Below are 11,373 nucleotides of genomic sequence, written 5' to 3' on the forward strand. Positions count from 1 at the left end.
GCCTGCCCGGCCCAGACACACCCCAAACCTCTGTCCGAAGTCCAGCCGCCTGTGACCCCCCCGATGGGCAGGGCCTGGGGGAGACCAGCAGCACCACTCCCAGGCAGGCGTTGGGGGCAGGGGTCAGACCAGGGTCGGACGGATGTTGGCGATGGCCCTATGAGCGGGGCCGGCAGGATGCGGAGGCCGCGGGGGCCCCTGGGGGCCGGCACCGGCAGAGGCAGTTGGCACCGTGATGGCACGTGGGCACCGCAGGACGAGCCCTTGGGGGGACGGGGGTGTGGGGGGGCGGGGAGCACCGGGCACACGGCCCCGGCCTCAGGCGTCCGGGGGATCCAGTGAGAGTCCCGCTCGGAGTCCGGGCGGGAGCAGCGGTCCCCGGGCCCGGCCCCTCCTCCTCGGGGCCGTGAGATGCGGGGGCACAGGCCGCCGGGCGGGCGGAGCCGAGGAGCCTGTGCAGAGCCGCCGGCGGGAAGGGGTCACTGTGCCCGGTGCGGGCTCGGTGAGGACACGCCGGAGCGGCAGGCGGCACACACAGGTTAGTCAGGTTACGCTGTCCCGGGCGGGGTCATGTCGGGCCGGCTGATGACCGGGCGGAGCTCGGCTGCCCGGTCGCCCCCGGCCGGGCAGTGAGGGGGCAGGGGCGGCGAGGCGGGCACCGGCGGCGGCGGTCCTCTCCCCGGAGGCGGCCGGGCCCAGGGCCTCAGGACGGGGGGGTCTGCTGGCAGCGCGTGGGGCTGGGCGGCAGCCGGGCGGCGGCGCTCTGCTCCGTGCGGAAGCTGTACTCGTACTGCGGAGGGAGGACGGACAGACAGACAGACAGCGTCAGGTGCGGGCCTCGCCGGCCCTGTGCGCGCACATGGACCCGGGTGCGAGCGTGGGCCTGTGGGCCGCAGCGCCTACTCGTCTCTGAGGGCTGTGCTTCCCCCCTTCCCTGCCCCACGCCGAGAGGGGGGCCCCAGCACGGCAGAGCCTCAGCCATGACGCCAGCGGCAAACACGCGCCAGCTGACCCCGTGCCAGGCTGCTCTGCGGGGGGGGGGGGGGGGGGGGAACACACACACACACACACACACACACACGAGGTGGGGGAGGAAGGGGGAGGGCCTAAAGGTACAAACCTCTGGTTATAAAGCCTCGGGGATGGAGGACAGCGTGTGACGATGGCTAATACTGTTTGTGTATTCGAAAGGTGCTAAGAGTAAATCTTCTAAGTTTTCAACGTAAGAGATTCTGTAACTATGGTGACGGATGCGAAGGAGCCTGACCATTCTGAGATACATACAAACCTCAAACCTCTGAAACGAACACACTGTCTGTCAATTACACCTCAATAAAGAGGGGGGTCACAGCCTGCGCCCCCAGGGCTGCTGTGAGGGTCGGGTGAGGTGTGCACCTCTGACCCCCCCTGGCCTCCAGGTCTGTTGGGTACCGGCCGGGTCACTCTTCTCTCTAGGGACCAGGGCTCAGGCCAGGACCTCCGGTCCAGCTCCCAGGCGGCTGGCAGACCCATGCAGAGGGAGGCAGCGGCCTCCGGGCGAAGTCTGGGACAACACCGCCACCTGGTGGCTGCTCAGGTGCATCGCAGCAGTGAGTGTTCCCTCCTGGGCGGCCTGAGCTAATCCGCCGGGCGCCGGGCCGCAGAGCCCAGGAGCGGGCGGAGGGCGGCACGCCGGGCCAGTGACCCAGGGAGCGCACAGGAGGGGAGGCGGGGAGAGAACAGGAGAGCTCTGCTCAGTGGCCAAGGAGCGCCAAGGAGCCCTCTGGGGGGACGTGGCACTGGGGTCAGGCAGCTGGGGTGACGGGTGTGGAGATGTGCAAGAAAAGCACACGGTGCGGGGAGGAGAGGCCGGGCCGGCCTTGGGGTGAGGACCCAGAGACGGGGGTGCAGGAGGCTGGGGGTGCAGGAGGCTGGGGCGTCCCCCCGCTGCTCTGAGACCGGCTGGGGGACGCCAGCCTGGGCGGCCGCAAGGCGAGGCGCTTCCCAAACGAGGGAGCAGGCCGGTCCCAGGCCCTCGGCGTCACCCCTCCTGGAGGCTCTGCGGGGCTCGGGCAGTGGGGACACAGGCGGCCGGCGGATCTGGGGGCTGGTCAGCACAGAGCCCGTGAGGGAGGTGGAGCGGAAGAGGAGCTCTGATGCCCACAGCCAGAGGCTGAGCCCGCGGCTGCCTGGTGTCAGCGGGGCGGCCGCAGAGAAGGCGGGGCCGAGCGGGATCAGGACACTCCCGCCGGGGCAAGCAGTGCCGGCCGGGGCTCAGGGGGTCCTGGGCCAGGCCCTGTGGGCAGGAGTCGGGGCAGGTCCCTAGGCAGGAGGCACAGATGGGCCTTCAAGGGGATGAACTGCTAACCCCCCTCCTCTCACATCGGGGCAGGGGCGGGGCGGGGCGGGGCGGGCGGACAAGAGCGCACACAGCCCTCCCCTCCCTCGGGGGCCGGATCGGGCGCAGCACAGATTGGTGACCCCCACCTCTGCCCTGGGGATTTTCCCTTTTAGGTCATATGGGGACCCCCCCTCTTGTTTTCTCTAACTCCCCAAATGAAATTTCAACATATGTCCCCGGACATAATCCCCCTTAGGCCGGGATCGCCCTTCCCACGACGCTGTCCGGCGGGACGGGCCCCACAGTGTTTGCCCAAGAGACTAGGCCGCCTCTGGAAGCCCCTCTCCCCAGGGCAAACAGCGAGCGCCTTTGAAGGAGGATTTGGACCCAGATCTGTTTGCTCAGGACGTTAGTCTCCTGCGGAAGGGAAGCCTGCACTTGCCTACAAACAGCAAATCCTTTTTGAATTAAAAAATTTTTCAATTAAAAAGAATTTGGGTTTGCAGAGCCGGCTCAGGGGAGCGGCGCCGGGCCTTGGCGCCCTCTGGTGGGCACAGGCCGCCACCGCAGCAGCAGCAGCAGCAGCAGCAGCAGCAGCACCGGCCTGGGAGGCCTCCCCGGGAATGAGACATCACTGTCAGGGCCCCGCCGGGCCTTCCCGGGGCCGGGGACCCTGAGCCACGGCACACGGCTCCCACCTTCCCGGCGAATCCCGGCCGCGGGGGACGCAGGCCACGGCGTCCAGGCACCCGGAGCCCGGCTGTCCCTCCCGGCCTCTGGCCAAACGTGGCGCCACCCCACCCCGCGGTGCACGCGGTGCGGCGACCTCACTGAGACAGCTCGCTCCTGTGGAGGCCGCCTCCCCTCAGAACCAGGCTCGGCCAGCCCAGGGTGGGTGGGGCCTGGCCAGGGCGCCGGCGTCAGCGTTCGGCTGGAAAGATTCCCAGAGAAAGGCAGGTCCCTCCCCTTCACCCGCTGGTCCAGCCGCCAGAGCTCCCTGCAGGAAGGGGCACTTCGGGGTGTCTGCAGCTGCTTTCAGAGGGGGGGGCTGCGGGGACGCCACGCTGCACGGGTCACGGCCCACGGAAGCAGGAGGCACCTCCTCAGGGGCTGCAGTTCGGAGGTGGGAGAGCAGGGGGCGCCAGCACGGAGGGCGCTGTGGGGAGTGAGGGGCCGGGAAGGCCGGAGGGGGCCACGGAGGGAGGGAGGTGAGGGGCCAGACTCCGGCCACGGGGAGGGTCTGGTTCAGGGCTGGCCCAGGGACCGGACACGGAGGGTCCCTGCACAGTCAGAGGGAGGGGGCGGGGCGGGGCTCTGAGCAGCGGCCCTGCCCCTCCCAAGCCTGCCCTGCCTGGCATGGCCTTGGCCGCTCAGCCCAGGCCCCGACCTGCTGTGCTCACCACCAGGCTCAGCCCCTCCGGGCGGGGGGAGGGTGGAGGAGGTGGTAAAGGGGAGGGAAGGGGGAGGGGGGAGGAGGTGGTAAAGGGGAGGGAAGGGGGGAGGGTGGAGGAGGTGGTAAAGGGGAGGGAAGGGGGGAGGGTGGAGGAGGTGGTAAAGGGGAGGGAAGGGGGGAGGGGGAGGAGGTGGTAAAGGGGAGGGAAGGGGGATGGGAGGAGGAGGTGGTAAAGGGGAGGGAAGGGGGGAGGGAGGAGGAGGTGGTAAAGGGGAGGGAAGGGGGAGGGGGGAGGAGGTGGTAAAGGGGAGGGAAGGGGGAGCCGGCTCGGCAGGCCCGGCCTCGGTGTGGCCCCCTCCGGTCTGTCCTGCGGCTGTTCCTGCCGAGGCCCGTTCGCGCCTGGTGTGGCGCCACAGGGTCACCTCACAGCCTGGGGAGGGGACGCTCGGGCTGCGGGGAGCCAGGCTGCCCTCCCCCCCGGGGAGTCCCAGAATCCCGGAGCAGGGGCACGCTGGCTGCCCCTCGCCTGCTGAGGCCGGGGGCTCCACGGGGGACAGGGCGGCAGGAGCTGCGGGTGCAGAGTGAGCGCTGGGACCGGTCCTCAGGCCCCGCGGAGCTGGTGCTGCTCTTCCCACAACGTGAGCACCGGGCTCAGAGCCCGGCCACCGGGCGGGGGCACACCGGGGCCTTCGACCACCACGGTCCCTGCGCTGGCTCTCCCAGACCCCTCACCGCTTCCCGACCCCTCACCGCGGGCTCTCCCTGACCCCTCACCGCGGGCTCTCCTGACCCCTCACCGCGGGCTCTCCCTGACCCCTCACCGCGGGCTCTCCTGACCCCTCACCGCGGGCTCTCCCAGACCCCTCACCGCGGGCTCTCCCCGGCCCCCAACCGCGGGCTCTCCCTGACCCCTCACCGCGGGCTCTCCCTGACCCCTCAACGCTTCCCGACCCCTCACCGCGGGCTCTCCCCGACCCCTCACCGCGGGCTCTCCCCGACCCCTCACCGCTTCCTGACCCCTCACCGTGGGCTCTCCCCGACCCCTCACCGCGGGCTCTCCCTGACCCCTCACCGCGGGCTCTCCCAGACCCCTCACCGCTTCCCGACCCCTCACCGCGGGCTCTCCCTGACCCCTCACCGCGGGCTCTCCCTGACCCCTCACCGCGGGCTCTCCTGACCCCTCACCGCGGGCTCTCCCGGACCCCTCACCGCGGGCTCTCCCGGACCCCTCACCGCTTCCGGACCCCTCACCGCGGGCTCTCCCTGACCCCTCACCGCGGGCTCTCCCAGACCCCTCACCGCTTCCCGACCCCTCACCGCGGGCTCTCCCCGACCCCTCACCGCGGGCTCTCCCGGACCCCTCACCGCGGGCTCTCCCGGACCCCTCACCGCGGGCTCTCCCGGACCCCTCACCGCGGGCTCTCCCCGGCCCCTCACCGCGGGCTCTCCCCGGCCCCTCACCGCGGGCTCTCCCCGGCCCCTCACCGCGGGCTCTCCCGGACCCCTCACCGCGGGCTCTCCCTGACCCCTCAACGCGGGCTCTCCCTGACCCCTCAACGCGGGCTCTCCCTGACCCCTCACCGCTTCCCGACCCCTCACCGCGGGCTCTCCCTGACCCCCCACCGCGGGCTCTCCCTGACCCCTCACCGCGGGCTCTCCCAGACCCCTCACCGCGGGCTCTCCCCGACCCCTCACCGCGGGCTCTCCCTGACCCCTCACCGCGGGCTCTCCCAGACCCCTCACCGCGGGCTCTCCCTGACCCCCCACCGCGGGCTCTCCTGGCCCCTCATTGCTTCCTGGCCCCTCACCGCTGGGTCGCCCCGGGTGAGGATGGGACAAGGCCCCTGGCCCACCTCCGGGAGCAGCACCCCGTCTGGGCACAGAGCCGCCCGGGAAGGGCTCGGGGAGCCGCTGGGACAGCGGGGCCGCCGCCTGCTCCCTCAGCAGTCCCCCCGTCCCGCCCCAAACCCGGGGCGTGCAGGGGGGTCTGTGACTCCTGCGCCCCCCTCACCCCTGCTAAACAGACACCCCTCCTCCACGACCGCCAGGCTCCCCGTCCCGGCCCCAGCACCTCCGGGTTTCCCTGCGAATCGCCTAAAACTGCGCTTGCCGCCCATGGCCTAACACCCAGCGTCTGTCTGTCCATCTCCTCCCCGAGGTTTTCTGCGGAAGACGCCGGAACGGTCCTGCTTTCGGCTGGTTTGGGTGGAGGAGGAGGAGAAGCTGTGGTCCCGCTGGGAAGGGGCCTCCCACCCTTCAGCTCGCCTTCCTGCTCACTTTTCCCCACACGCAGGTAACCGTCCAAAAGCTCAGTCTGGGGCTGTCACGCTGAAAGCTGGGCGATGGAAAGTCCCCGAACATAACGGGGAGCCGGGGACCAGGCGCGAGCAGCAGGACCGCCGGATGGATGGGGCCGCGGGCGCCATGGCCGCGCAGCCAGCCCGCAGCCGCCCGGCGCTCCTGTCTGTGGTGAGGCCGGGCCGGGGGCTGCGGGAATCACAGGGGCGGGGGCCGGGCTCTCGGAGCTCTATTAAGATCGCCACCACGTTAATATGCTGGTGGAGGAAAAATGAGCATCTCGGGAGATGATTAAAAGACATTTATCAAAAGCCACCATCCATTTCTAATAAAAAACATTTAGGAAAACAAAAATAGACGGCTAATTCTTTAACACAAGAAAGGGACACGTCCGTACACAGGACAAGCCAAAGCGCAGCCTCTGGATGGATGCTGCAGTTAGAAGCTGCATTGAGAACACGACGGCACAGAGGCCTGTGGCCGGCCATGCTGGCCAGGCGCGGGCCCTGAGCGGGGGACCGACACCGGAGGAGGGGCCGGGGCCTGTCCGCTGTGAAAAGCCGCCAAGGGACCGTCAGGAACAGCGGGCGGCGAGAGCCAACCCCAGGCCCGCAGCTCTGATAGGGGAGTCACAGAACAGCTGAGGGAGCGAAGAGCCCCCCCCCCCCGCCGGAAGGACCGGCAGGAACCGCAGCTGCACAGAACCCCCTGCTCCGCCGAGGGATGGCGCAGGCCGTGGAGGTGCTCCCGATGGTGCCCCCGTCCCGCCCTCCCCGCACAGGAGCTGTGGGAGCCCCGGGCCCAGCACGGCTCTGAGGTTCCTGGGAGAACGGTCGTGTGACCATAATTAGGAAAGTTGGGAGGAAGAGCTGGCCCCATCATTAAGACTTATCACCGAGCTCTAAGACTCGAAACTGTGATGACAAAAGGAAAGTCAGGAGAAGGTCCATTCACTAACTCTCACGAGGAGCCAGTCGGTCACGTGCCACGTGACGCTGAAGGGAGCCTCTGAGAAACATGTCCTGAGGGACTGTGTGTGGGGACAGCTCGGGGCACGGAGACAAACCTGGCGGGCACGGCCCCCACCCCCCAGGCCACAGGCAGCCCGCCCGTGCAGAACCACAGGGACCGACGCTGCAGGAGAGAGAACGCACAGCCAGGCGGTGCGGGAAACACGCGTGTGCGGCTTCTGCCCCGGAACAGGGTCTGTTCTTTGTACGGAGAGAGGGCGCACTCTGAAATAACAGAGTAGGCAAATACACAAACCAGGAACAGCCAATCATCATTACCAAGTCTTACGCACTCTGCCTATCGGACCTGCCACACTGGTGTGCGGCTGGCGAGCAGGTGGCACACCCCACCGACGGCACCGCCCAGAACGGGCAGTAACGTGTGTGTCTGAGGTTAGGACGGCTGTGATGTCGTCACGGGACAGGAGTTTCCCGCTCCGGCACATCTACGGGCCCACAGTCGTGCCCGCGGTGCGTGGCTGTGTACAGTGAGACAGTGTTTAAAACTTACTGAAGAAAATAACCCACGCCAAGAAAACTGGCTAACACTTTAAGATAAATTAAATATGGCTCTCGTCCGCATCTTCCAATACATTTCAGGTAGACTGAGGAGTTGAGAAACTAAATAGGAGTATTTTTATAATCATCTAATATGATCTAAAGCCAAAAATTAGTCTGCCCATGAAAAAATTTAGTAGAATATGTTATTAACAAGGTGAAAAGCTGCTGGTGTGTGTGTGCGCGTGTGTGCACAGAACAGAGAGAAGGTTGTTATAAAGAGCATAGAGAACTCTCTAAAAATGAATGAGGAAAGCTAACGAAGGCAACAGAGGAGATTAGGCAAAGGGTCCAAGCAGAAGACACTCATAAAAGAAATACAAACGAGCAGTAAACGTGAAAGGTGTTCACGTTTAAACACGGGGGAAGCAGGCACCTTGCGTGCTGAAGGAGGGTCGGAAGGCACACTCCTTTCTCCGGGAAGGAAGACGGTAACATACACCCTAACGAAGGCCCACGAAGCAAGGGACGTGCACAAGGAGACGCACCACAGCAGCGTGACGGCAAGTAACGGGAGCAGCTCACAGGCCAGGCAGCGGGGGATTGCGTAAATCATCATACAGGAAACACGCAGCCACAGAAAGGAGGGGCAGATCTGTGTGCTCTGACATGGCAGGACGCGCCAGGTACACGGGATGTGTGTAGCCAGGGACAGGGTACTGTGTAAACTGTGAGCCCGGTGTGTGTGTGTGTGTGTGTGTGTAACCAGGGACGGTACGTGTAAACTGTGAGCCCGTGTGTGTGTGTGTAACCAGGGACAGGGTACGTGTACACTGGGAGCCCGTGTGTGTGTGTGTGTGTGTGTGTGTGTGTGTGTAACCAGGGATGGTACGTGTAAACTGTGAGCCTGTGTGTGTGTGTGTGTGTGTGTGTAACCAGGGACGGTACGTGTAAACTGGGAGCCCGTGTGTGTGTGTGTAACCAGGGACAGGGTACGTGTAAACTGTGAGCCTGTGTGTGTGTGTGTGTGTGTGTGTGTAACCAGGGACAGGGTACGTGTACACTGGGAGCCCGTGTGTGTGTGTCTCTCCCAGGAGTGGAGTGTGGGGAAAGTTTGTGTGTCTGAAATGTTTGCATTTTTATAAACACGTGAAGCCTTTGAACCCGGGGAAAGCACTAAATGTTAAAAGTCGGTTTTGATTGGCAGGGGAGCTGCTTAGGGTGATAAACTGCCCAGGACACCTGCCAGGATTTATGGGGGGAGAACTAGGCGTGTCTTTGGCCTAAAATCGTCCCTAAATGGTGGTCAGAGTCCTGAGGGAGGCCCCACGCTGCTTCCCACGGTTCAAAGTGAGGACAGCACTCCTCCTGGACCTTCCGAGCGCCACCCACTGAACGACATCAGGTCTCTGTTTTGGCCGGGATCACCTCCACTCCGCCATCACCTGCAGAACCTGGTGGCGGCTCTGTCCTTGAGCAATACAAAGAACAGGGGGCGGGGGAAAGGTTAACTCCTACTTAAAGTAGCCCCCCCCCCCTCCCATATATCAGCTTCCTCACTGAAATATAAATAAAGATAAGAAGTCTGGATGGCGGAAAGGTTCCATCTCACAAGTGGAGAGACGGCGGCTTACTTCCTGTTGCAGTTTAAGACGTGACCACTAGATGGCGGAAAGGGACCACGCACCTTGCGGCCTCTCCCTGCACAGCCTCCTTTCACGTTAATGAGCACAATGAAAGCTTTCCAGAGTCCAGAGAAGGAACAATTGTGCTGGGATATGAACACGCTGCGTTTATAGAATTGGGACTCTGCCATTTCATTACTGATGCAAAAATCTCCCGTTTCCCTTCCCGCCCGCGCGTGCGGGTTCCAGAGCCACACGAAGCTCGGCCGTGGGAAGGGGCCAGCAGAAGCCGATGGAACCTGCACGCCCAGAAGCTGAATTCAAAAGCCCCTTTCCCCTCGCGCTGCCACATGCGTCCCATTAGCTCCCCCCGCCCCTCAGGTCGTGACGTGGGTGCTTGTGGAGCGGGCCCCGAGCTACATAAGCAATAAGCCCCATTTTTCAACACACAAACATAAAGATGTCAACGCAGACTGTTTACTAATTAACGCTTAAAAAGACACAAATTAGATATGCGTGGCTAAGAGCAATTATAATCAAGACGAATTTCTCTAGTCATTTGGGAACTGGAAAAAAAAAATGCCTAATTGCTGGAACCAATGTTTTAAAAACTGAAATCATGCCAGTTAGCAAATATGTTCATTTAAGGACGCGCCACGTGACTGTGCTCGGGAGGGCTGACTGCAAACACAGGGACAGGGAAAATATTTAGGGATAAAATTAAAATTCCAAGCTCCCTCAGATCTGTAACTTCTTCATTAAACACGCCCGCACACGCAGCCCGTAAAAACCTGTAGCCATTAAGTGGTTAAACGGGCTGCCTCCCTTGTCACCTTTAAGGGAGTGATTAATATTAGACTCTGCTAATTAGACTCTCCCTGTCTTCGGCTTCGGAGCTGTGAACACGGAGGCTGCTGGCTCCCCCGGGAAGCTGGTGCGACCAGCCCCCCTCGCTGGGTCAGAGCGGCAGCGAAGGGAGGGGAGCGTGGTTCCCATGGGGGGCGGGCAGCGGAGGGAGAGGCTGTGCGTGGAGCTGGCCGGCCCCCCAGGCCCGTCCAGCACAGGACTCACCGGTCGCCCTGCACGCAGCATGAAGCCCACCACCGGCAGGGCCTCTCCTGGCCACCGCGCCCGAGAGCGGGACAGGGGGTGAGAGGGCGGCGGAGGGGCCGGGCGGAGGGCCACAGGCCCCGGCACAGTAACGGCCACGGGGACAGCGGATGGAGCAGGGCGACTGCTTCCCGGATGTGAAGCGGCGGAGACGGCGTGTACGAGCCCGGTTCACGCGAGGGAAGAGGCTCCATCACAGGCCCGGCTCCCGAGGAGAGAGCCTTGGTCTGGGCAGGACGACAATGAGGCCCGAGGGGGACACGGCCCCGGCTGCTGCCCGGCCACAGGGAGGCCTGCGGGGCCACAGACCTCAGGTGCTACCACTCAGAAACTTCGTTCAGAAACTTCCACGGCCCCTCCGGGTCTGGATGTGGGCGGCCCTCTCCTTCCTCACCCTGGGGGCAGGGAGCAGGGGAGACCGGGGAGGGGCCCCGACAGGCAGGAAGCACAGGTGAGTCTCTGCATCTGTGCCTGACCCAAAGGCAGCCTCCCTCCCACACACGCCCGGCGGGCCGAGCCGGCGCCGGGAGAGGGCTGACGGGGATCCTGTGTGCACCCCAGCGTGGCAGCCAGCCCCCTTCCCCGAGCTTACCTGCCCCCGCCCCCTCTGCTCCCCGGCTTACCTCTTTCTCGATCTCCGCCAGAGACTTGATGGTGATCCCCAGCAGGTCGAAGGGCTGCATCTGAAAGCACAGGCCACGGGCCCTTTAGGCAGGCACAGCCCGCGCCCTCACCCCCGTGTGATCCGGGGCCCCTTCCCCCTCTCCCCGGCCCTGCAGGGACCAGCGCGGGCTCTTCCGGAAGCCTGGCTGGCGGGACACACACACACACACACACACACACACAACACACACCACTGCTCAGTCACCCGCCTTCAGCGCCCGAGGGTCACGCCGTCTGAAGCCGGGCCTGTCACCCGGGACCCCTCCCCGCCCCCTTCCCGCAGGAAACGGTCTGCTTTCCTCCCGCGGCCGTGGGGCCGGAGCGGCCAGCCTTCCCGGAGGCTCCGGGAGCAGGCGGGGAGCTCCCCCGGGACCCGGGCCGGGCAGGAGCTGGGGGAGCGCCAGGCCTCTGGAAACACCAGGAGTGTGAAGTCACTGCCGATCAGCGATCACTTGT

At 65.0% G+C, this 11,373-nt stretch overlaps 1 protein-coding gene across 3 annotated transcripts in view; it reads right to left on the reverse strand.

The window, feature by feature from the left end:
* Window positions 1-478: 478 nt before the first annotated feature.
* MVB12B (multivesicular body subunit 12B) overlaps window positions 479-11,373 on the reverse strand; it is a 119,550-nt gene continuing 108,655 nt past the window's right edge. For all 3 annotated transcript variants that reach the window (XM_084898569.1, XM_084898567.1, XM_084898568.1), the window contains 2 exons: window positions 10,878-10,937; window positions 479-790 (listed from right to left, as the gene is read on the reverse strand). In XM_084898569.1, coding sequence (XP_084754695.1) covers window positions 704-790; window positions 10,878-10,937 — 147 coding nt within the window. In that variant the 3' untranslated portion in view covers window positions 479-703. The remainder of the gene's footprint in view (window positions 791-10,877; window positions 10,938-11,373) is intronic.

This window comes from Pipistrellus hanaki (assembly GCF_964339955.1).
Source record: "Pipistrellus hanaki genome assembly, chromosome: 11".
Classification (NCBI taxonomy): Eukaryota; Metazoa; Chordata; class Mammalia; order Chiroptera; family Vespertilionidae; genus Pipistrellus; species Pipistrellus hanaki.